This window comes from Mesoplodon bidens (assembly GCF_964165515.1).
Source record: "Mesoplodon bidens genome assembly, chromosome: 7".
Classification (NCBI taxonomy): Eukaryota; Metazoa; Chordata; class Mammalia; order Artiodactyla; family Ziphiidae; genus Mesoplodon; species Mesoplodon bidens.
In genome coordinates, this window is record NC_138164.1 from 58,440,038 (window position 1) to 58,466,846 (window position 26,809).

The following is a 26,809-nucleotide window of genomic DNA, read 5'->3' on the forward strand; positions in this document are numbered from 1 at the left end:
GCCTCAAAAGATGTGGTGACAAGGAGGGAAGAGGAAAAATGTCTAGGCTGCAAGCTTCCTGCTGACAAACTGCAGCCTTCTGTCTACTTTGCTCCTGGAGGGAAAGGGAGTTGAACCTCCTTAAGGTATACAGCAGGTGGCGCTACATGCACAGCTAAAAACAAATCAGAGGCGCCATTTCCAGCCCCATCCCCTTCCCCTTGCTGAATGTCCTCCTTGATTGTATTCTTCCATGACCCCACTGCTTGAAATTACACCACTAGGGATTCGATTCTTCACTGAAATATTATCCTCTCCGGAAGCAGCCTCTTCTGAAAAGCCTGTGATATGCCTGTCTTCTCCATACAATAGAGAGCTCCTTTAAAGTAGAATCAAAACTGACCCACTTTCATAATCCTAACAGCATCTAATAGAGATGAAGATCAATAAATACCACTGGGTACAGAAATGAGGAAATAAATATACAATCAAGCCTTGTCCCACTCCATCTCCTCCACAGAAGACTGAGCATCCTGAAGGCAGCAATCAGTTACCATTACAAGCAAGAAAATTAGGCAGCCTGACTGCAAGCCCTGGCTCTAAGCAGCTGTATGACTATGGACAAGTCTGTTCCCTGGACTAGGCCTGTTTCTTCCTTTTTAAGTGGGAATCAAAATTCCTGCCTGCCTCAAAGAATTATCTTGAAACCCAATGAAATCCTAACTGGAATGCACATGTAGCATTACATTTATTCACCCAAAATATCAGGAACTCTGTAAAAAAGCTCTTTGGTGGCTGACAGTGTAGTCCTGCCAAAGTGAGGAGGGACAAGGAGGCACATGGGCTCTGGACACTGTCAGAGGAGGATATGTGTGTGCACAGGTGCAAGCCTGTCTTTGGGGAGTGTGTGCATTCGTTTCTCCAAGTGCCGCAGTGGTCATTTAGCTCTGGAGGCCGTGCGGAGCAGGGAGGGCTGGGAGCTTAGTTTTATCCCCAAACTTGGAATGTCTCCTGCCTAGATTCTTTGCCTTTGGAATGAAAACAGTACATGTTTTTCAGACAAATGAAGAATGGGGACTGCCCACATAGCAGCATTTAGCCCCCATTTGGAAAAGGGCCCAGGAACAAGGGGGTCCAGCAAAGTAGCCAGGAATCGGCTCAAAGATAAAACTCCTCTTGCCTCCTAGAAGTCCAGCCCATGGAAATGAATCTGCTAAGGCTGCCTTTATTGAGGCAGCACCCTGTGGGTGTCGAAATTCCTCGCTTACTACTTACTGACACTCACCCTCTCTGAGGTTTCATTTCTTCAACTCGAAAATTGGGATAACAATACCTACCTAAGAGGGTTGTGGTGATTAAAAACAATAATACATTTAAGTACTTAACAATACCTAGCTCTTAAGAAATCCTTTCCCCATCCCTCCAAAGCAAATTATATCTATCATTTTAAAATAACAGAAAAGAGCCAGACTTCTTCATTCCTTTTTACATGGATTCCTGCAAAGACTTCCCAACTGGAGCCCCTAGGCTGTTGGAATAGTTTTCTAAAAGACAGTCCTGAAGTAGGCTTCTCCTTTTCTCAAAACCAAAACAAAGCAAAAAAGCCAAATACCTACATTGACTCTCTATTGCCTTTTGCATCCTGCTAAATTTCTCCATGTGAGTCTGTAGGTGCCAGGGATCTGGCCTCACTCTATACATTCAACCAGAACTACCAGGTTACATCTTTCCTATCCGTCTTTCAAGGCCACCTCCTCAGACTCCACATCCACTCATCTCCTACCTCTGTGCCCTTCCAGTCCTTGGAGCTCTCCTCCCATAAGCTGGCCCTAAGTCACTGCTCCTTCTTAAGTGTGAGCTTTGGGGCACCAGGAGCAGTGACTTCCTTACAATTCCCTGCACAGACCTGGTTCCTAGACTTCAGGAAGTGTTGGGTTGGCCAAAAATTTCGTTTGTTTTTTCTCTGTAAGATGGTTCCAGTAGCGCTTAGTCGTCTTTAACTTCATTAGAAACAATTTTGTTAGATTGTATTGTGACAGCTGTCATATCAGCATGCATTTAAAAAAAAAAACTTATCAAAATTGGTGAATTTTTGTGTAGCCATTTTAATATTGAAGATGGAAGAAAAAAGCAACATTTTTCAGCTTATTATGCTTCATTATTTCAAGAAAGATAAAAATACAAACGAAACGCAGAAAAAGACTTGTGCAGTGTATGGAGAAGGTGCTGTGACTGATTGAACATGTCAAAAGTGGTTTGCGAAGTTTTGTGCTTGCTGGATGATGCTCCACGGTCAGGTAGACCAGTTGAAGTTGATAACAATAAAATCAAGACATTAATTGAGAATAATCGACATTATACCACGCGGGAGATAGCCGACATACTCAAAATATCCAAATCAAACGTTGAAAATCATTTGCACCAGCTTGGTTATGTGAATCGCTTTGATGTTTGCATTTCACATAAGTTAAGCAAAAAAACCTTCTTTCCACATGCGATTCTCTACTTAAATGTAATGAAAATGTTCTGTCTGTAAAACAAATTGTGATGGGCGATGAAAAGTGGATACTGTACAATAATGTGGAAGGGAAGAGATCGTGGGGCAAGTGAAATGAACCACCACCAACCACACCAAAGGCCAGTCTTCATCCAAAGTAGGTGATGTTGTGTATATGGTAGGATTGGAAGGGAGTCCTCTATTATGAGCTTTTTCCGGAAAACCAAACAATTAATTCCAACAAGTATTGCTCCCAATTAAACCAAATGAAAGCAGCACTCAACGAAAAGCGTCTAGAATTAGTCAACAGAAAATGCATAATCTTTGATCGGGATGACATAAGACCGCATGTTTCTTTGATGACCAGGCAAAAACTGTTACAGCTTGGCTGGGAAGTTCTGATTCACCCGCCGTATTCACCAGATATTGCACCTTCAGATTTCCATTTATTTCGGTGTTTACAAAATTCTCTTAATGGAAAAAATTTCAATTCCCTGGAAGACTGTAAAAGGCACCTGGAACAGTTCTTTGCTCAAAAAGATAAAAAGTTTTGGAGAGATGGAACCACGAAGCTGTCTGAAAAATGGCAGAAGGTAGTGGAACAAAACGGTGAATACACTGTTCAATAAAGTTCTTGGTGAAAATGAAAAATGTGTCTTTTATTTTTATTTTAAAAACCGAAGGAAACTTTTGGCCAACCCAATACTTAGGTTGGCTGACTGACTGGCACCTTCTCTTCACAGCTTGATCTTCTACAATAGTTTCTAAGCCATGTTTTATTTAAACAGAATACCAGACTATCAGAGCTAGAAGGCCCTGGTATTCTCCTAGTTCAATGCCTTTACATTACTGATGAGGAAATAAGTCCTAGAAAGGAAAGGGATTTACCCAAAGTCATACAACAAGTGAGTCTCATGAGATTTAGATGCTGTACAAGAAAGCATGAAAGGTATTAGGAAGACAGATTTGTGAGGTTTCTTTGGGAAACAATGAAGAACAGTTAATTATGTCTACTCCTATGGGAAGGGAAGCAGGCCAGAGGTGGGACAGAGGATAGAATGACCCCTAACAAGTCATCCAACCAGGGAAGCTCAAGACCTCTGACAGCTCCACACTTCTCCCGCTGAAGCTCCGAGGGAGAAAAGATAGAAGAAGTAAGCTTCTGCCCTGGGGAGGAATACTTGCCTGTGCGAATGAAATGGCAGGAACCTAGGCTCTGATGCAGATTTGGAAGGATGACATAGCCTGGGCCTCTACGTCGTCGGCAGGGTCTCGGGAGCCAGACGGCCCACAGCGCAGGTGGAAACTGGAGGCTCCCAAGAGATGGCAGAACCAGGGCCGTGGGGAAGGGACGGGGCCTTACCTTTCCTGAAGGTCGTGCAGACTCTGCTCAGCTCGGTGTAAGCCCTCCAGATCCTTCATCATCTTCTTCATGTGCTCCTTGGAGTAACGGTTCTGGATATAAGCAAACCAGCAGCCGCCCACACCAATAACGATAGACACCACAAGCATGAAGTCCTTGAGGTGATTATGGCGGGTCACTGCCAGAGAAGAAGGGCACAGTGAGTCAGGGTGCCCACTACACACTTAGCCTTGCAGACTCTGCTGCATCCCCTCCTCCACAAAGCCTTCCCACTCAGGAGGAATTCATTTCTCTTCTTAGACACACACTGGCCACACTCTGTGCCTACTTCTCTACTAAGTCAAGGCCTAGTTTGGAAAGGATGAGAGGCCTTAGAGCAATACAGGAAGCTTACTGGATCATACTCTCCTAATATGCAGTGAAGAGAACTAGTGCCTTCTCAATACATCCCAGACATTCTGGGCTGCGATGAGCCCATGTGCCCAGATACAGTGGCTTCTACCCTACAGGGTAAGCAAGGCTACAGTGCTACACTAGGTAGAAGGGGATGGCTGGTAAGGGTACAAAGCAATGTCACTAGAGCCTGAGGACTGGCTGTGGGACTGAGATTACTGCAGGAGCTGGGTCTCCTGGACTACGAGGCTATTCTAGGTACAAGGTACAAAGACCAGAGCAGGTAAAGGTCTGCAAGTCTCATCTACAGAGAGCGTTTCCAGGTTGCGGCTCAGCCCAGAGACCAGGTAGAACAGGAGTAGCATCAAGAGATTGGTACACATTAAGACATTACATGTGCCAGGAAGAGAGAATACCTCCAGGGAAGGCCTGGCAGCAATCTGGTGAAGTGTGAGGGCCCTGGCCGCTAGCTGGGGTTCAAAGCAATGATCAGTCTCCAGAGCAAAACTGAAAAGCTAGACAAGGAATAACATCAGAAGATAAGAGTAAAAACCATGTCCCAAGAACTGAGCCAGCCAGAAGAGGGGCAGTCCTGGAGCCTGAGATTGGTCCTGGTGTGCCAGACCTGGGCTCTCGGCCACAGCACAGGAGACTGAAAGAGACACCAGGAGGGAAAGAGGCTGCTCCTGTAGGACCTGCCTGCATTGTACTCCACTTGAGATAGAGCAGCTATGGCTCAGAGGGGCCCCAGATGAGGGAAAAGAGGTAATGATGTCCTGTGCACAGTGGGTCACCTGGTGTTGGGGAGGGGGAGGCAGGACTGACGGGATTTCCATGCCCAGTAAGGACAAGGGGCTGAGGGGAATCCAAAAGGATCCAGAGGAGCCACCGAGCTGAGGCAGGGTCTAGACAGCAGGAAAAGACACATGTAGCTGAAATCCCACTGCATGAAGCTGAGGCCCAGTTTGACAAAAAGGGTTATATTCATAGCTCCTCATTGAAAGGCTGAGCAATAGGACCTGGGGATGGTGTGCGATCAAGGACAGATTAGCACATTCTATTTCCATCCAAGGGAGGGGAGTTACTAGGTCCAGGGTGTAGCCGTGTCCTTTACGTGTTTATGCCAGACTCTAACAGAGAAAACTGAGGGTCCTCTAGCGGCCATCCTCTAGCTTCCTGGCAGGTCTATACTTCCAGCCATTCTTAAGTCCCCGCTCTCCCGTCCTTCAGGTCCCAAGAAGGGATATCTCTGCAGCACAGTGAGCTGCCTTCCTTTCTGGAACACACCTGCCTCCTATCCAGCCTCTACCAAAGGCTGGGGTACTGTTTGTCTCCTCTGTTTATTAAAGACTTTTCATCTTGGCTTCCCAGGGTTTCTCACCATCAACATCCCCTTTATGTTCCTACTCAAAGTCAAAGGTACTCTGTTCAAACAAGACTCCATGCGACCAGCACCCTCCCCCTATTACCTCCAACACTTCAAAGTTCTGAAGGTGGGCAGACAGATTGGGCATGGATCTATTCTATTCAGTCCCTTATTCTACCTTCTCTAGATCGATTTGAAATAAGATCCTATTTTTCCCAGCTTCATATTCTCATCCAATGCATAAATAAAAATACTGAATGACCAGGGGCAAGGATAGGCTCTATCAGTCACCCCCTGGGTCTCTTCAGCCAGTTTTGACTCCACTTAAATATACAAGCATCCATCCCATATATCCCTCTTCCTTTTCAAATGCATAGCTGAAGCTCAAATATACTGCCTGTCACATCCCGTGGGCTACCAAGCTTGGTGGGAAGAAAATAAGTCTAATCTGGCTGATTTACTCTGTGGCCCCTACTGATCATCACTTGTCTGTAGGCCAGTGCCCAGCACAGCACTGACCAGCACACAGAAGGTATTCAATAAATATTAGTGGGATTGAATCTTCACTGACAAGCCTCAAGTGTGATATCTCCCTCTCTTTAATCCACATAAGAAGGGAAATAGAGAAAATATAAAATGGAACAGGCATTTATATTCATTTCAAATTCTCACAACTATTCTATAAGGTAAAGTCTTCCCATTCTGTAGACCAGAAAACTGAGGCTCCAGAGAGGCACTGACTTGCCAGAGTCCATAAAAAGTGACAGAGCTTGGATTCAAATCCAGCTTTGCCTGACTGCACGGTCTTCCTGCTACACTCCCCTTTCTCATTGTTCTCATTGTTTCTGTTTTACTACATGCAAACATCTCTCACCATGGAGATGCCTATATCCCCTGATCTAGCCTGAGTTCAACTCTAAGGATTCCAAGGCCTGAGTTTTCCCCCGAAACAACATGCTGGGAGCTGACTGTGGCACTGCCATCAGGACAGTGAAGATCCAAAGGCTGAATGGCCAGGCCTTTGAGCTTACACGTAAGGCCTCACGTAGAGAAATTTTTGTTTCATCAAAGGAAGCCTCTTGCACTGAGTATGAGGAAGTCTGGGTTCTATGCTTGCCTCTGTCCTAATTCATTTCCCCCATCTGGGTCTCAGCTTCCTCCACTGTAAAATGCATTATCACAGAATTACTAAAAGATCAAATGCATAGTTGTAAATGAAAGTGCTTTGAGGTGTTTGGAGACATTCAGATGGGCATATCCCATAGATAATAAAAAAATGTAGGGCTCCCCTGGTGGCGCAGTGGTTGAGAGTCCGCCTGCCAATGCAGGGGACACGGGTTCATGCCCCGGTCCGGGAAGATCCCACATGCCGCGGAGCGGCTGGGCCCGTGAGCCGTGGCCGCTGAGCCTGCGCGTCCGGAGCCTGTGCTCTGCAACGGGAGAGGCCACAACAGTGAGAGGCCTGCATACCGCAAAAAAAAAAAAAAAAAAGAAAGAAAAACAGAAAAGAATGTAGATGTGGGATTTGAGGAAGAGGTAGGAGTTGGAGAAGTAGATGTGAGAATTGTCAGTTCCCATCAGTGGGGCCCCGGGCTGAACCCCACAGTCCTAAGGGAATCTGTGATGGTTAACTTTATGTGTCACCTTGACTGGACTAAGGGATGTCCGAATAGCTGGTAAAGCATTATTTCTGGGTGTGTCTGTGGAGTTGTCTTCATAAGAGATTAGTATTTGAATCGGTAGACTAAGTAAAGAAGGTCATCTTCACTAATGCGACTGGACATCATCCAATCGTCCACATGCTACTAAGGGCCTGAACAGAACCAAAAGGCAGAGGTAGGGCAAATATGCTCTCTCAGCTTGAGTTGAGACATCCATCTTCCCCTGCCCTCTTACATCAGCTCCCCTGGCTCTCAATCTTCAGACTCAGACAAGGACTCACACCATCAGCTCCCCTGGTTCTCAGCCTTCAGACTCAGACTGAATTATACCACTGGCTTTCCTGGGGTCCCAGCTTGCAGACGGAAGATTGTGGAGCTTCTTGGCCTCCATAATAGCATGAATCAATTCTCATAACACATCTCCTCGTATATATATCTATATACATATCCTATTGGTTCTGTTTCTCTGGAGAACCCCGACAAATACAGAATCTATAAACTATTGTGTCAGAAAAAAAAGAGGGGAAAATAGGGAATTTAAGAGTCTAGTCTATGCCTTATTAGTGATGTACTTCTTCCTATCATAATCCCAGTCCTATTCTTCAATTCCTACCACTTTCCCAGCCTACCACAGTTCACAGAGGCCTGCCCATTCCTTCTCCTCTGAACTAGGATTCCCTGACCAGCCCACTCTTTGGACAGCTAAAAACATGTATTATCTCAAGGTCTGTCCTGTGTGTTTTTCAGCTTCCATGGCAGTCACCTTCTGGTAATCTGTGAGTTCCTCAGGACCAGGGCACAAGACTTACTTATCTCTGTAGCCTCATACTTAGCATAGAGGCTGGCCAGAGCAGGTACTCAGCAAAGGTGGAAAGGAGAGAAAAAGGGAAGAAGAAAGGGAGGTTTTAGCAGGAAAGGGGAGGTACAATATAAAGTGTATGTGGAAGGCAAATAAATACCAGCTCCTGGGATCAAAAAAAATACGGCAAGCTGTCCTCACAGCCCCGACAGGAGCTCAGCTCTCAGAATCCACCTCACACCAGGGAACACAGCCACAGAGAAACCATGGAGGTTTCATGAGAGCAGAGGTGGCTGGCTAGGTGAACAGAGCGAACCCAGGGAAGCTGGTTAGGAGCTGGGGAGCCAGAGGGTGGCAGAATTCCCAGCCTGAGTGCTGCAAACAGATTTTAGCAAAATTAGGTCAACTGTTAACACAATCAGGCCTGAGGCAAGGGAGGAGGGTGTAAACAAATGAGATGCTTACATGTGAACACAGTCAGGGGTGATGGTGAGGATTTTCAGGGTGCCAGTTAGCACTGAGAACGTGAGCCTCCAATAATTATCACTTTCTGGAATCCCCTCTCCCAATCTATTCTCTCCACCGCTCTACTGCCCACAGTACCCCATGCCTGGCAGATACAGATACTCACCCCTTACTGCTAAAGTATGTGCTAGGAGTTTCTCTTGTCATTTACACAGCCTTCTGTGCTGAGGTATCTGTTTAACCTGTAAGAACTATTTCTGGGCCCTCCTCCCTTCTGGTTGTAGCCAAAAACTGCCTTAGCTGCCTCACCTATGCACAGACACTACATAGGGAGCGGTTCTCCCCACAACTAAGCTGGGCCAGACTCTTCTCCCACCTCCCCCAGCCTCCTTCTGTGCAACTTCTAGCATTCATCTCCTGGCACTTCTTCCTTGCTGGGCCTTACACTGAGTGCTGATGACAGATGAACAAAGCTGTGTCTGCCCTCAAGGAGTTTCCAGTTTAAAGAGTAACAGACAGGAAAACAGATTGTTATACAGAAAGCTGGTGCAATTACTTTGCTGTGCACCTGAAACTAACACGATATTGTAAATCAACTATACTTCCAAAAAAAAAAAAAAAGCCAAATCTGAAATAACAAACAAAAAAGCAGGTACAAAGGGCTGTGAATCCCCAGAGGAAAGTAAGAGGGAAGGGTTGAGCATGCCTGGGAAGGGTTGAGCATGCCTGGGAAGAGGCTGGAAAGGCATCCTAGAGAAGGCTTGAAGGGTGAGTTGGAACATAACAAAAAGGAGAAAGAGGGTAAGAACAGAGCTGACAGAGACCAGAGCAAGCTGTGCCAGAGAGGCAGCTACTCCTGCTTACTGAGGACTTTTCCCTATTACCTGAGCCACTGAGGAAGAAAGACAAGGCGCAGTCTCGTCTTTTCCTCTATCACAGCTCCCCCGGGCCTCGCAATTACTGGGCAGGCCTCTTCCTGCACCCTTCTCTGCACCCTTCTCTTTGTGCTAAGAGCACAAAGGGCACACAAGCCCTTAGCCCGAGACCAACCACAGCAGGCATTACACTAAAAACAGTAGCTACCATTTACTTAGAGGAAACTGGGACACAGAGAACCTTAGGAATGTGCCCAAGGTCACAAAGCGAGTGAGTGATAGAGGCAGTTTGCTTGATTTCAAAGCTGAAACTCTTATACCTTGTTTCCTCTAACACAAGTAGAGGGTGGGATAATACAGTAGAAAAGAGCACTGAAGTGTAAGTTAAAGACCTAGGTTTAGGGGCTTCCCTGGTGGGGCAGTGGTTGAGAGTCTGCCTGCCGATGCAGGGGACATGGGTTCGTGCCCCGGTCTGGGAAGATCCCACATGCCGCGGAGCGGCTGGGCCCGTGAGCCATGGCCGCTGAGCCTGCGCGTCCGGAGCCTGTGCTCCGCAACGGGAGAGGCCACAACGGTAAGAGGCCTGCGTACCGCAAAGACCTAGGTTTGAGGCATGGCTCTGTTATTGAAAAGCTGAACGACGTCTAAAAATTCACCTCATCTGAGCCTCAACTTCTCCCTCAGTGAATCATTTGCTGCCCTAATGAGACATCAACTTAGGCCCCAAACTGAACACCGTCCTTGGGCCTCTATGTCTCAGAGCACACCTGACACCTGACTAGCGGCACGGCCAGGAGAGCCCCAGGTGGGCCAGCCTGGAGCCAACTCTGCAGGTGGAAAAGACGGGAAAGCACCTGTGCTGCTCTGTGGCCACATGGGGAGGACTGAGCTGTCTGCCATTGTCAGGACTCTGGGCTGAGCCAGTGTGATCCCTCTTCCCCCTTCCCAAGCTCTGAGGCTGCCGTGGGCAGATGGATCCCGCTCACTCAGCAGACACTCCCAGCTACTGTAAACAAAATTTTGATTTGCGATTTCTCAAACCTCAGACCGAAGGTAGGATTTTCATTAAGACTGGGCGAGGTAGCCATGACTGGCAACTGAAGTCGGCCCAGATGCTCTGGGGGTGTTTACTACAAGCCTGTGGTGAGGCCTGAGAACCACAGCCTGAAGCGCTCACCCTGGACGTAGAACCCAGGTCAGAGCCAACGCAGGCCATCACTCTAAGTCCTACATGAGTGCTGGGCAGGGAAGAGCACTGACCTAGGGATTTCAGTCCATGCGCAAATGGGAAAACAGAGCTGAGAGGGACACAGATCAAGGGATTCTTTGCAGATACCCACCAGGCACGGCCCCGCCCTTGCAGAAGTCTCCTGGCAAAGAGCTTCCTAGTATCTTCCTCAGGTTCCAGCTGGCAATTTTCAAAATGTTTCTTTAAGAAGCATCAGCAGGAAAGTATAAAAACAATCTCTGCCATCAGGACAGCTGCTGGATTCCAAAATCTTAGCTCCCAGGAGCACACCAACTCTATCTGAGTCCTTGAATGAGAGAGCCAGTAAGAGCCTTAACGACCAAGCCCATTTTACAGATGAGGGAAGCTAAATCTAGGCAGGAGAACTAAATTGCCAAAGGTCACTTGATAAGGCAAGGGCCAAATACAGAAATCCTAAAAGTACAGGATACAGGATACAGGAGGAAAGGACAGACCTCCTCCTGTCTTTTACACAGAACCCTTATCAACCAAAGGGTTCTTCCCCCAAATCATGGCATGTACAGCTGAAAGGAATTATAAGGATCCTTTAGTTCAGCTGTTTCATGATCCAAATCAGCAAACACATACTGAGAAAAGTGACCTACACCAGGTCACACAGTGAGTGGCAATTCTGAAGAGACCAAGGTGCTTTCCTAAACTTTATAAGAAGTTCTCTAAATGGAAGTCCAGGAGTTATAAAAAATCAAGTTGTATATAATGATGATGATGATGATGATGATGATGGAGATATAATCCACATACCCTAAAGTTCACTCTTTTAAATTGCACAATTCAGTGCTTTTAGCGTATTCACAAGGCTGTGTAACCATCAGCACAATTAATGTTAGAACCTTATCATTACCTCAAAAAGAAATCCCATACCCCTTACCAGTCGCTTCCCATTTCCCACTCCCTCCAGCCCCTGCCAGCCACCAATCTGCATTTGGTCCCTATGGATTTATCTATTCTGAATATTTCTTATAAATGGAATCATACAATATGTGTCCTTTTTTATGTCTGGCTTCTTTCACTCCCTCAGTTCTTTCACTTCTTTCACTTTTTTAGGCCACTTTTTTCCAGGTTCATCCATGTTGTAGCATGTATCAGAACTTCATTCTTTTTTATGGCTGAGTAGTATTTCATTGTGTTTATATACCACAACTATTTATCCATTCATCCATTGATGGATATATGGGTTGCTTCCACTTTTCGGCTATTGTGAATAATGCTGCTATGTACATATACTTGTTTCAGTACTGTTTTCAGCTCTTTGGGTACATTCTTAGGCATGGAATCGCTGAGTTATATGATAATTATGTTTAACTTTTTGAGGAACACTATTTTCTACAGTAGCTGAATCTTTTTCATTAGCACTAGAAACGTACAAGGGTTCTAATTTCTAATTTCTCCACACCCCTGCCAACACTTACTTTCTGCTTTTTGTTTCTTTGTTTTCACTTTTATTGTAGTTATCCTAGTGGGTGTGAAGTATCTTCTTAGCTCTAGTACCCCTGCTCTGCCAATCTCAGAAACAGTTTTCTGCTGACCTCCGACCTCCCTTAGATGAGGTCATACGCAACCTATAGGCTATATGAAATGAGTCTAGGAGAAGATACTCCTGTCCTGGTATCAGTCTAACCTGCTTCACCAAGGCTCCTCTTGCTGGCTCTGACCTCTGGGACTCAGTACCATGCATGTACTCAGGATTCTGGTTCCCATGCTCTCCAGCCCTAGCTGATTTTTCCATATACAATCCTTGCTGACTTTAACCTGCAGTTTCTAATGCACCCTTTCAGATGGTAAATCCTATTTTGATACAGAACATGTAACAGTCTGTTAATATGTCTCAGAAGACTAAGGAAGACTTTCAGGCTGCCAGAGACCTCCCCTAACTAAGGTGTGACAGAGGAGAGTCTCTGCAAAGATAGGCTAGCTTTCACTGCTGGGTTTGATTCTTCTGGCAGAAGTGTTCTTGCTGGTGTACACAAAGAGAGGGGAAGAGGCTGTTAATGGAGAGAGTTTAATAAAGCCACTTCCCATTTTTCAAGAGTCAGCTCAAGAGTGATCCTCTCCATAAAGCTTCTTGGTCTGCAATTGCAAACTCCTCCCTACTTTGTGCTCCCATCTGAACTATGGAATGACTTACACGACAGTTATACCACCGTATTTGTTGACCATTTATTCAATTTGTTGACATGCCAATCTCCATTCAGACGGAACTTCTTGAGAGCAGGGACCCTGTCATGCATGGTGGTACACAGTAGGTGCTCAATAAATGTTAGTGGATGAATGAAAGGCCATTGCTCAGTACACAGGGTGGGTCTCATATAAAGAGTAGTGCCTTCGTTGTGTCATTTATTCAAAACGTATAAATGAATCACAAGAAAAAATGTGTCCTAGGACCAAAAACAGGGCAACAAAGGAGATGGAAATGGTCTTCTCCCATGTTGCTCTGTTTCACGCTTTCAAAAGATATATACCTCCTGGAAAAGGCAAAACTATGGAGAAGTAAAAAATCAGTGATTGCCAGGGGTTGAGGAGGAGAGCGGGATAAACAGGTGGGGCACAGAGGATCTTTAGGGCAGTGAAACCATTCTGTATGACACCACACAGATGGATACACATCATTATACATTTGTCCAAATCCACAGACTGCACAACACCAAGAGTGAACCTTAATGTAAACTTCAGGCTCTGGGTGATAATGCTGTGTCAGTGCAGGTTCAGCAGTTGTTACAGTGCACCACTGCGGTGAGGATGCTGATAATGGGGGAGGCTGTGCACGTACGTGGGCAGGAGGTATATAGAAAATCTCTGTAGCTTCCACTCAATTCTGATGTAAACCTAAAGCTACTCTAAACAATAAAGTCTAGGGACTTCCCTGGCGGTCTAGTGGTTAAGACTCCGTACTTCCACTGCATGGGGCATGGGTTCAATCCCTGGTCGGGGAACTAGGATGCCGTGCAGTGTGGCTAAAAAAAAAATGAAAATAGGGAATTCCCTCGTGGTCCAGTGGTTAGGACTCGGGCTTTCACTGCTGTGGGCCTGGGCTCGATCCCTGGTTGGGGAACTAAGATCCCACAAGCCACGTGGCCAAATAAATAACTAAATAAATAAATAAAGTCTGTTAAAATTTTTTTAAACCACAGAAAGTACAGACCCATCCACCTCTATTGAGATATCAGCTTGGGCACTTGTCAAGTCAAATGCATGGACAGGGAAATGTTATACTGCCCCTGACCCTGGCTGCCAGCTGCTTCTCTGGACTGGTTCTTGGCTCTATAGCATTCTGCTGCTGGCATCCTCAATTGATGCCAACAGCTCCCAAAGGGCAGGGAGTAGGCCCTAAGAGCCTGTTTGGTCAAGACTAATTTTCTAAGAAATCTTACTACTTCTGTGCTGAGTTCTCTTAGAATAAAAAAGGTTGGCAAGGTTGGCCCTTCCCACCTCGCAGATCTTCAGGAGTTGAAGCACCTAATACCCTCAACTAACCCTGGGTTGAAGAGACCAGACTTCCTTGGTCTGAGTGTGTCTCTATTGATTCAGTGAAAGCCTGCTTAATCCCGTTTGTTTGTCCAAGGACACAAAATGTTCAGCCATCAGTTCATACCCTCTGCATATCCACAGCGAGAGCAGGAACAGCTTAAATGGCACTCAGCCCCTTTTGGGTTACTCTTTATACCTGAGCATGCCATTCATATTTTAGTGTTTGTATCCTTGCTCAGGTTGTTTCCTCCACCTAGAATGCCCTCTCCTGCCACCTCCATGGAATAAAACCCTATCCATCTTTAAAGGCAGAGGTCACATGCCACCTCTTCTAGAGGATGCCTTCTGTATCCCTCCCCTGGATCTCAGTAGCATTGTGTACCTCTCTAGAACATTCATTTTATCCCTTTAGGGCAGACCCAGGACCTCAACCCAGCCACTCCAACTGCCTTCGGGTCCATGGCACATCAGCAGCCCTTCTTGCCACAGGACTCACAGAGAGGAGGCCCAAAGAGCACTGTGTCCAGGGCCTTCAGCTGCAGCTTCTGCCGATGGCTCCGGTCTGTCATCTTTAGCACAGTCCCTGTCATGGTGGTGTTGGTTACAGCGAGCCTGTTGGGACAAAGAGTAGGTGCTCAGTTCCCTGCCGGCAAAGCAGGAAGGATCCTGGTAGGACTACCCACCTCGCCCAGGAACACTTCCATGACTTCTAGCTCCTGGTGACTGCTCCCCTCTGCACTCTAGTACACAGAGTCTGTACCAGTGGATCTCAACAAGCAGTGAACAGGACACATAACATTCACCAAGAATTTGTTCACCCTTCTCCCCATGTCCACCATCTCCTGAATATCTACTCTCAAAGGATTATCCATCTGTAACCATTCCCACACCCAACTGTAAATTTTCTGTTGCACTTCTCCTTCCAGGGATTATCCACTATATACCTGTCCCCATATTCCCACCATTTGCAAACACATTCGCCTGTCCAGCCCAGGTCAAAATGTTATGCCACGTGACCCAGTGATTCTAGGGACCTCTGAATTATCCTAATCCTAACACACTGTCATTAAATATAAATCTGCTGACAACGAGCATTGCATTAGTCTTGTTATAATGCAATGCAACAAGCACTGCATTAGAACTTCTAAGCAATGAGAAATGAAAAAGGAGCTAACATTTAATAAGCAGCTGTGTATATCTCATATTGTTCTGACACTCTACATACAATACCTCATTTAGTCCTCACACTTTGTTATTTGAGTAACAGTAATTTACTCCCAGTCAGATTACTATAATTTCTTATATTCTTTAATCATACTGTTAATAATAACTTAATAAGAGAGGACCTATAAACAAGGAAATGATATAGGAAAAACTGGACTTTGTTTCTCTTCTGCTGGAACATAGTAGATACAGAAGGAGAGGGGTATAAGATATGAAAGGTTGAAAAATCACTGATCTGGGTCCCACAAGTGAGCATTACCTACTGTACTAAGGTTAGTGCTCTTTTCTGATTCATAGCTTTGTTTCCCTAGGTAGAAAAGAAGCTTCTGACATCAGTGTGTCATTTATACTCCTGCCTGGGCATGTGGGCATAGCTACTTCTTTCTCTAGCCCTGGGAAGCAATCAAGCCCACCCACAAGAGCAGCAGTGAGACACTGTGATGGGGGTGGGGGTGGTCAGGAGAACGAGCTTCTGGTCCCAGCTCCGTCAGTGACTCACTTGTCTGACCATAAGCAGCTTGGTCTCTCCCCTGGGGCCTCAGTTTCCTTCTTTTACTTATGTAAATCATATGCTTCCTACAAAGCTGGGAGTTCTTCGGGCTCCTGTTTAGAGCACTTCTACCAGGTATACTGGCCCCTTCATCTAACTGATCAAAATAAGTGTCATCTTTTCTACATTCTTTTTGTCAAAGAAACCTATGAACTTCTAAGCAATGAGAAATGACAAAGGAGCTAACATTTAATAAGCAGCTGTGTACATCTCATCTTGTTCTGACACTTTACATACAGTACCTCATTTAGTCCTCACACTTTAAGAACTCAGTTCTATTATTAGCTCCATTTTACAGATAAGAAAAATGAGACTTAGAGGTAAGTAACTCGCCCAAAGTCACGCAGCAAGTAAGTGGCAAAGGCAGGATACAACGCAAATCTGCTAGATCCGTCCCATTATACCACGCTGCCTAGGGATGGGCCTAGAAGCGCCCACACTCTACCCCACACCCTACTCTCTGAATGCTCCATGCTTCCTGCTGTCGCTAAGGTACCACAGCTTGTTTACCTCTACCCCTATGCCCAGCCTGGCTGGGTCTGGTCTTGGATCTAATCCTAGTCACAGAATGGCCAAGTGAGCACACTGCCTGAGAACTGACTCCTTATCCTATGTTTTCCAGTTTTAATCCAAGCCATAGCCGTTCTTCAAGATGGAATAGGCCAGGGATCCACAAGGCAATACTGCTATTTCCATGTGAAAGAAACCTAAATCCTGGAGCTTCATGGTCAATCATCTGTTTAATTGTCTGTCTTTTCCACTAAACATGGAGTTCCTCAAGGCAAATGTGAGGTCTAATGCATTTCTTTGTCCTCAGGGCCCAGGAGAGAGCATGGCACATGGTAAGTGCTTGGTAAAGTTTTGTTAAATAGAACTAAACTGAGTATTTCCAGGAAGCCTATTTTCAAACTACATGGGGCAAGAGGAAGAAGCAGTGAAAAAAGCAGGGCACTTAGAACCAGGCAGACCTGAGTTCAAATCCCAGCTCTGCCACTGACCAGCTTTGAAAAATCATAAAATATTTGAAGTTCAGTTTGCTTGCCCGAAAGTTGGGATAATAATTCCCTCCTCCCAGAATTGTGAGAATCAACTGAAATAATAGGTAGGAAAGTACCCTATAAAGGGATGTACAAACATTAAGGTTATTACTCTCTCCAGAGTAGGGAGAAGCTGTGAATAAGAGGCTGCAGGCAGCAGAGGAGGGACCAGCCAGCTCAGCTAGGCCTGGACAGCAGCACCCGGTAGCCCTGTGGCTGGAGGCTGCAATGTGTGGGCATTCCAACAGCTTCCCCTTCCCCTTTCCCCTTTGCTGAAGCTCATAACCAGATGCACCTACATAATAAGATGACAGATTATACATAATCAGCACTTACCAGACAGTAAGCCCTTTGAGGGCAAGGGCAGGTTGTTGTCATCTTTATCCCCAGCACCCAGCACAAGTGCTTGGCACAGAGCAGGTACCCAGTAAATACTGGGTGAATGAATAAGCGAATGGATTAATGACTGAATGACATATGGCGCTAGTTTGACATAACAAGAAGTCCAAGCAGTATTCCATTCCCACACCCACCCCAAGTCCTAGTACATTGTGCCTGAAAGGGAGGCAGAGCTAGGGCATAACAGCTGTTGGAAGAGTCATTCCAGAGAGGAGACTGGGGCCGATGGTAGTCAGCCCCCACCTCTGCACCGGTTCTTTAGAGCAGATAAACTGCAGATGGATAGTTCCGGGAAGGTTAAAAGAGCCCCGAGTCCCCTGGGCAATGAAAGAGGCAACTGCTGGGGGGACAGCAAAAGAAAAGAGAAAAACACAGGCTTTGAAGTCTACCCAGATCTAGGTTCAAATCGCAGTTTTGCCTCTAACTAGCCATGTGACCTTGGAAAAGTTACGAGGCCAGGTTCATCACCTAGATACAATAATACCTACCTTACAGGATTGATGTAAGAATTAAATGAGATACTGTACATAAAGTGTTGAGTAGAGTGCCTGGCATATACTAAGCACTCAATAAATGGTAGCTATTAGTACTAGTCCCAGGATTGAGAGAAATATTAAATAAGAGAGTAGATGTGGAGTGTCCATATGCTTTCTAGCAAGTGCACAGTAAATGTGAGAAGTCTACAGATCCTGCCCTGAAAGGGGTGAAACTTCAGTTAACAGGTGAGAGCAAAGTGAGGGCAAGCCGACCCCAGCCCATTCCCCACACCCCCAGTGAGAGAACCCAGTCCCTTCCTGACCTCGGCATGGCATGGCCACTGAGCTGCAGCTTCCGGAATGTCTCCTCATACTGAGGCAGCTCCACATATGTGATCAGCCACTGCACCACCTCATCCACGGTCCAGTTGTACACTGCGGAAAGAGATAAGCAAAGCCATGACTCCAGAACGCAAGCACTGCTTGTTCTTACTGTCACAGTCTCCACGACCTTAACATTCACCACATGTCTACATGTTTAACAGATCTCTCTCCCATAAAATCCCAAGTATGAAAGGAATACATACAGTACTTTTTGTTTGACCTATAGGGGATGGACTTGTTCTTCCACTATTCAGGTATCTGGGATAAAATAATCCTTAATTATTATATAATTTACTATATTATATATAGTATTATATTATATATTATTGCAATATAATAATAACAAATGATATTAATAGAAGCCATCATTTACATAGCACTTACTATATAATAGGTACTGTGCTAAGCACTTCACATATATTAGCTCACTAATCTTTGCAACTACCATGTGAAGGATATGTTCCACTTTATCCCTATTTTACAGATGAAGAAACTGACACACAAAAAGGTTATGTAACTTTCCCAAAGTTATCCAGCCAGGAATTGGTAAAGCCAATTTTGGACTCAAGCAGTCTGGCGTCATAGCCCTTGCCCTAGCCTTTATGTCATAAATATAATACGTACATAACATTTTAAAATTTATATAAATAATATATATAAAGGATATATATATGTGTGTATATATTATACACACACACACACACATACACACATACATATATCCTCCCTGACACAGCTGGAAAGCTTCACGCAAAGGCAAATCTGAGCCAAGTGATGGATCCAGATGACATCACTTAAGCCCTGAATGAGATCACACCTGTAGACAGCCCTATTCATACGTTTTTCAGTTTTGTGCAAGAAGTAAATTTCCCCTTTTGCTTATATCAGATTGAAAAGATTTTCTGTCACAGTAGGAGCCAATTCTAACTGAAACAATTACTGAGTGATCATTCACAACATGGCAAATCATGTCATTACTATACATGGATCACTGTACCTAATCATTTCCTCAATACTATAAGACTGTGATTTTTTTAACTGGACAACCATAAAAATAATCCTTGTAAAATAATTTTAATATTTCTGTGGTATTTAGCCACATATATAACAAATTTATCTCCATACTTTATCAAGAATCAACAATAAAAGAACAGAAGAGGACTTAACATGCAAGGAATATGTTCAAGCCAAGTAAAAGTCAAATGACGTCATGATGTATTATATAAATCAAAGTTTCATAGGAGCTTGAATAGACAAAAATGGTGGGAGGACTGAGTCACCATATAGCACCCAGTAATACAGCTATGCTGAACTTAAAGAGCCTTGGGTGGGAGCAACTGGGTTTCAGCAAAAACGTGTCATTTTATTGGATTTAAAATTTGCTTTTATTTAATGTATTAGTGTGTTTTTGTTTATATTTGTGCACAAATTTTATATAGCAACTTAAACCTCATTTTATGTTTCTACATATTTAAATACCATTAAATAAAACCAGCTTTGCAGGCCCAAGATAAATGATTTCCCTTAAAAGGAAGCTGTACATTCCCCAAGTTGAAAACTACCGCTGTGAGCAGCAAGAAGCCAAAAAAGTTTTGAAGCAGAATGAAATGGTGAGATTTATCACCCTCCTCTCTTAAGATACATATCTTTCCCCAAAACTGTCCTTCATCAGAATGCTTTCTAATCTCCCCTTAATAGTCAGGAGACATTGAAGGCAGGGACCACATCCTATTCATTTTTGCTCACCCTTTTGTCGCTAAAATAGTGCCTCTTATACAGTGGCATCAATAATAATTTACTGAAAGAATAACTACCCTAAATGAGGAGTTCCAGAAATGTTCTGAATGTGGGCCTCCAGACAGCAGCCACAATCTTCCTAGACAAATATACAGCTCAGGTGGAGTTTAACTTCTGAAATGCTTGTCCAAAAATCAGCATTCCTCTGGTAGGCACACCTCAGATCTTAGGTTGTTTCTGTCACTCTGATATAAACTAGAGAAGTTGGAAGGCTGGGCCCTGACTCTTCATCCTTCTACCTCCCATAGGGGAGCCCAGCACACGGTACAAAGCAGACACTCAGAGAAACATTCCGAATGAAACAATAGAAGACAAAAATGCTCTAATCTCTCCATGTCCCCAAGAAGCTGCTGGAGCTCAGGAGGAAAGTTCTGAAGCCAAGAGACTTTGAAGGTAGATTAGATCATTTGCAGAGGCACAGGAAAGGTTCCAGGAGAGGAAATGAGGCAGGTCTAGTGCACTCAGATTGATTGCATCCTAGAAGACAAGATCCCGGAGGCTTAGGCGGTGAGTGCTGAGTCAGTGCCTGGTTGAATATCTACTTTCCAGACAAGAATACATTGGAGGGAAGAGAAAGATTAACTTCCAAGAGATATGCTCAAATCCTAGGGCTTAGGAAAGGAGGGATGACAGAACTGGGGTTAAAGAAGTGTTGAGGAAAGTAGAATAGACTGGCCATTTATTCCTGAAAATGAATGTATCTCCACATACATTATAAACATGATCACGTGCTACGGTCCAGAGTGTTAGGTAATGAAGGCCTAGCAGAGTGGCACAAGATGTGAGGCAGACAGACAAGTGCTAGCCTGCAAAGTGCAGAGAACACATTCCTGCCCCTACTGTCAAGGGAGCTCGGCCTCACCCAGTATGGCGTATGGAGTAGAAAGGCCACGTCACGTATTGTTGCTTGAAAGCCTTGAGGCCAGCGGTGCCACAAGGGTCTTCTGTCTACGGGGAAGACGACCTGATACAAGCCTGAGCATAAACGCTTGGCATGCAGGAACTCCTCCACTTGTGCCCTACACTGCAGTAGAGACAGGAGTCACTCTAGACCGGGGTTTCTCAGTCTCTGCAGCACTGACCTTTTGGACAGGTTAATTCTTTGCTGTTGGGGGATGTCCTGTGCATTGTAGGATGTTTAACAATAGCCCTGGCATCTACCCACCAGATGCCAGTAGCATGCTGCCAGTCATAACAATCAAAAATATCTCCAGGGCTTCCCCGGTGGGGCAGTGGTTGAGAGTCCGCCTGCCAATGCAGGGGACGCGGGTTCGTGCCCCGGTCCGGGAGGATCCCACATGCCGCGGAGCGGCTGGGCCTGTGAGCCATGGCCGCTGAGCCTGCGCATCCGGAGCCTGTGCTCCGCAACGGGAGAGGCCACAACAGTGAGAGGCCCGTGTACCACAAAAAAAAAAAAAAATCTCCAGATACTGCCAAATGTTCCCCGGGGAACAAAACTGCCCCCCACTGAGAACTACCGCTCTAAACACTACACTAAGTGAGGCAGAGGGTCTGTAAGGGGACCACTACACTCCAATAAGGATGGACTCTGAACACAGTCCCTACAGAACTACACTTTGCAGAAAAGGATGATGACTTCAGCATGTCAGGACAAACCTCAAGGCACTTGTTTTTTGGGTTTTGTGCTCCAGATATTATTCTGTTACCTGGCAGATGCCCTACCTAGGTAAGGCTTGGCAGTATGGTGTTGCCAACTCAGAGTCACTGCAGTCTGAAAAAACTAAGCCAGGACGAGCTGCATCCTTGTCAGACAGCAACGCTGTGTCCCAGCATGAAGATCTCACTCAACAGTCAAGGTGAGATATTAGGGCCCCTTGTTCCTAAGGTTCAAGTACCTAAAAGTTAAAAATCTTGTTCTGCTTTCTCATTCCAAAAGAGAAAATGGGAAGAATCCCTGAGCCAAAGTGAGGAAGAAGGTAACAGCAAGTACAGAGAGCTGTGGCTGACAGTAAAAGGAGACAGAATTTGGCCAGGGGAGCTTAGTACAGATAGAGACTCCAAGTGACTCACATGACCAAACCCCAGGAGGACATGCAAGCAAGAGAGAGTTTTCTAAGGTGATGATTCTCTCATCCCCCTACGCCTGTCCATTTTGCTCCTAGAGACATCAAAGACTACATCTCTGGGCAAAATGACAAACAATACTACACAGAATCGGAGAAAGCCAACCTCTGGAGTTTTCCACAACAAATAGTCCTTTTATAAAAAGAAATGTACAAGGTGACTGACTATGTAGCATCCAACCTTTCTAATGACATAATCTACATGTAAAAAAAAAATTTGAGCACACGTTGCCAATACATGAATATCTGTTTATAAATTAGATATATGTACTAACACTAGGTACACTGTAAAACATACATAAAAATTAAATGAGATAAAAATAAATGCAATATAAATACAAGCTATTATATTCTCTTGGGGCACCCCAGTTGATTGTCTTGTACAGTTGGAAACCCTTGACCCAAACTTCACAGCTTTACCCTACATGCTGCCTCTGTTATAGCTTTTAGCTTCTCAGTCTTCTTCTAGAATCAGTATCTTGCACTATTTACTTATTTATCCTTGAACATTGCTCTCAGACTTCTAGGTCTTTGCTGTTTCCGGAAAAGCTCTCTTCCCTCTTCCTGGCCTGATAAACACCAACTAGCCCTTAAAACCCAGCTCTACCTCTTCACTTATTGAAACTCTTTGGAGCCCATTTTAAAATCATGAGCAGGGGCTTCCCTGGTGGTGCAGTGGTTGAGAGTCCGCCTGCCGATGCAGGGGACGTGGGTTCGTGCCCCGGTCTGGGAAGATCCCACATGCCACAGAGCGGCTGGGCCTGTGAGCCATGGCCGCTGGGCCTGTGTGTCCGGAGCCTGTGCTCTGCAATGGGAGAGGCCACAACAGTGAGAGGCCCACGTACCGCAAAAAAAAAAAAAAAATCATGAGCAAAGACACAGAACTATAAAGTGTGGGGCCTGTTCAGAGAACTCTGACTCCCGTTTGCCTGGAGTCCAAGGGTTATACATAGGGACAAGGAAGGTGAGGCACTGCTGAGGCCAAATGATAAAAGGCCTTGAAAGCAGTCGGTCCAAAACTCCAAAATCATTTATTCATTGGGGGGAAATTTTTATTGAGTACCTACTACTTGCCAGGCACCACTCTAGAAGCTAGGAATATAACAGTGCACAAAAGAGTCACAGATTCCTAGTGTTTATATTCTGGTGGAGAGAGACAAACTAAAACACTGTAACAAATAATTGTATGTTGGGTAGTGATAAATACAAGAAGAAAAATAAAGCAGGGTAAGAGGATAAAGAGTAGTGCTATATCAGACCAGATCAAGGAAGGCCTCTTTGACAAGATGACATTTGAGGAGAAAATAAAATGAAGTCATGAGCCATGTGGATACTTGGGGGAAGGGCATTCCAGGCAGATGGAACAGTAAGTACTACTCCTAGCACATGAGCTATAGTGATACCTCCAGGGATATGCCAGAACAGATCCTTGGCCTTGGCTAATCCTTTTTCTTGTCAGAGAAAGAATAAGCAGTAAGAAATGGGCTCCTGAATCAGTATGTCTTTCCCCTAATGGACTGGTGGTGCCTCCAAATAAAGCCCTCACTTTTGTAGTTTCAAACTCACATCCCAAAAGAACTATGTCTGGCAGAAAAGGTACCAGTACCTTCTTTGCCTCTCTTTCACACAGCTGTTAGTCAGTGAGTTGGTCACTTGGTCAGCCTTTGGTCAGTCTTTTGGTCAGCCAGTCAGATATAGCACAATGGTTAAGAATTTGGACTTTGGAACCAAGTGACTTGGATTGAATTCAAGATTTGCTACTTACTAGATATAAGATCATGGACAAGTTACCTAACATTTCTGTGCCTCATTCTGTCACCTAATGGTGAGAATCAGAGTTCTCACATCCTAAGAGTGGAATGAAGATATGACAAGTTCCTAGCATACAGTAAGTGCTAAACAAATATTATCCATTATTATCACCATTCATTCATTCCTTCATTCACTAAGCTTTCACTGGCTTCTACTCTAGTAGATGCTTGGTTGGTTACAGAGATCAATCTGGATGATCTCCATCATCCAGGGCTCTTTCCTAGAGAAGGAGACATACAGGAAATTAAATGAGTATAATACAGTGTGATAAGTGCTAGGTAAGAGGGATGTATGGGGTGATGTGAGGGCACAGAGAAAGGAGTGACTGATTGCCAGAGTGAGTCAGAAAATGCATCACAAAGCCTAGCTTCTTATCTGACTACTGTGGAGAGAGAGCATTCCAAGACACCTACAGAATCTTACCAAAGTGGCCCTCCCTAAAGACAGTTTGCAGCCTAGACCTGTGGTTTTTCTCTGAGTGGTTTCCCTCTGGCTCTCACTAGCAGTTTGTCATCTGAGCCTAGAGTGAGGCAGATACTATGTTAGTTTTCTAACATGGTATCAATACCAAGCCCTAAACCATTACTGCAAAAAGAATCTGGCCCTTTCACTTAGGCCTCATGTGATAGGCCCACTAAGCTGCCTGGCAAAAACCAAGTCTGCCAGAGCCCAAAAGGACACACTAGTGAACACCACCTATAAAGAAGCTACATGGCTAGCAGAGACCAGATTAGAGAAAGACTAGCATCATGGCTGCAGAGTAGTAAAGGAACCTAGAGTTTGGAATGTTGAATGAGCCAAACAACTCGTATAACATCACACAATGGCAGACCCAAGGACAAACTCCTGTCTTCCACATCCCTGCTCTGGGCCAGGTCCTGGGCTATGTGTTAAGATATGGAATCATATAAGATAATGCCCTCAAGCAGTCTGGTGCAGAAATAAAAAGGCAGGGGAACAGACAGCTGCAATTAGTGTGCTAAGTGCTGTGATGAGATAAATGTAAAGAGGCTGTGGGAACACAGAAGGCACCTAACCTAGCCTGTGGTTTTCAGGGAAGATTTCCTAAAGAAGGGTATACTTAAATTGAGTCTTAATTATCAAGTAGGATTTAACCAGATCAACAAAGGAAGACAGAGGGAACACTATATGAGAAAGTATCAAGGGATGAAAGAGAATGGCATATCGTAATAACTGCAGATAAATCAGTGCAGGTACAGAGAAAGATGTGTGATAAACAGTGATAGAAAATATGAAAATAAGTGGAGCACAGAAACGAGCCTGAGCCTGGTATGCTAAAGTAATCTGGCACAATGCCTGGTATGTAGAAGGTACTCAGTTAATTTTTTTGTTTTTTGCAGGCATGTTTGCACAAATTGGAAGAGAGAAACAGTACCTACTGAGGCCAATACTACAGAGGTGAGTAAGGAATGACAGCATGAAAATATTAAGAAATTCTCAGAATATAAGAGAAGACAACCAGATTTTTACATATATGTACATATTGATCTTGTTTTCCTAATTGAGGTAATTCATTTTGAGATTACAAGTGGGTTAATGTCAATGCATCTGACTAACATCTCATAGATAAACATGAAAAAATCAGTGGCATTTTCTGTAACAATTAATCTTTTTAAATAAATTTATTTATTTTATTTTGGGCTGCATTGGGTCTTCATTGCTGCGAGTGGGCTTTCTCTAGTTGTGGTGAGCAGGGGCTACTCTTCATTGTGGTGCGTGGGCTTCTTATTGCGATGGCTTCTCTTGTCACGGAGCACGGGCTCCAGGCATGCAGGCTTCAGCAGTTGCAGCACATGGGCTCAGTAGTTGTGGCTCACAGGCTTAGTTGCTCTGCGGCATGTGGGATCTTCCCGGACCAGGGCTCCAACCCATGTCCCCTGCATTGGCAGGCAGATTCTTGACCACTGCGCCACCAGGGAAGCCCTAATAATTAATTTTGTCAACAACTACTGAGCTTTCAATATTTTATTGAGTTCCAAATGAGACAGCAGTTGTGATTTAAATTAAAAGCTAGTTCTAGGGCTTCCCTGGTGGTGCAGTGGTTGAGAGTCCGCCTGCCGATGCAGGGGACACGGGTTCATGCCCCGGTCTGGGAAGATCCCACATGCTGCGGAGTGGCTGGGCCTGTGAGCCATGGCTGCTGGGCCTGCGTGTCTGGAGCCTGTGCTCCGCAATGGGAGAGGCCACAACAGTGAGAGGCCCTCATACCGCAAAAAAAAAAAAAGATGTAAAAAAAGGAAAAAAAATTATTTAAAAAAAAAACAAAAACATCTTCTCAAGACAAAGTTCAGAGTGACACTAGAATACCAGGTTATTTTGCTTTTAGCTGGAATCATACTCTTTAGTTAGAATCAAAATTGATGGTTAAGGTGCCTTTGATTCATAAAAATGGGTAAAGAAATTATTAAGAAATATGCTTTGTTTGGCAGACAACATCTTTTTAAATCTCATGTCCACGAAAAGGGAGAAGAAACAGTAACACTGCACTTTGTTTACAAGAATGGAAGCCATGCTTTAGAAGGGAATCCTCTTAGGTCAATGCCTCCCACCACCCCTCACTACAAAGGGCATAGTTACTGTTTCCATTGGCTCAAACATACAAACAACAATTGTACTGCTCAAAGATTCTACAAAATTCACCTGACATCTCTTCTGTTAAAGAACTGCTACTCTCCCTACCTCAAGGATCTTAGAGAGATTGGAATTTGCAGCACCCTTCAACTCTTGCCACACACACATACTCTCGTCTCTCACTATTACTACCCTACATAAGTCTGTGATCCAAACTATGCCAATCTGATTTTCCCTCCACTGTATCTGAATCTTGAGCAAAGACACTTAGAGATGAAGAATGGATGTAGCCGAGACATATGAGAGTTACTAATTAGAAGA

The 26,809-nt window shown here is 44.7% G+C and overlaps 1 protein-coding gene across 3 annotated transcripts in view; it reads right to left on the bottom strand.

The window, feature by feature from the left end:
• STIM1 (stromal interaction molecule 1) overlaps window positions 1–26,809 on the bottom strand; it is a 188,764-nt gene that overhangs the window by 17,304 nt on the left and 144,651 nt on the right. For all 3 annotated transcript variants that reach the window (XM_081239482.1, XM_081239481.1, XM_081239483.1), the window contains exons 4-6: window positions 18,143–18,254; window positions 14,630–14,745; window positions 3,840–4,017 (exon numbers count right to left, since the gene is read on the bottom strand). In XM_081239482.1, coding sequence (XP_081095608.1) covers window positions 3,840–4,017; window positions 14,630–14,745; window positions 18,143–18,254 — 406 coding nt within the window. The remainder of the gene's footprint in view (window positions 1–3,839; window positions 4,018–14,629; window positions 14,746–18,142; window positions 18,255–26,809) is intronic.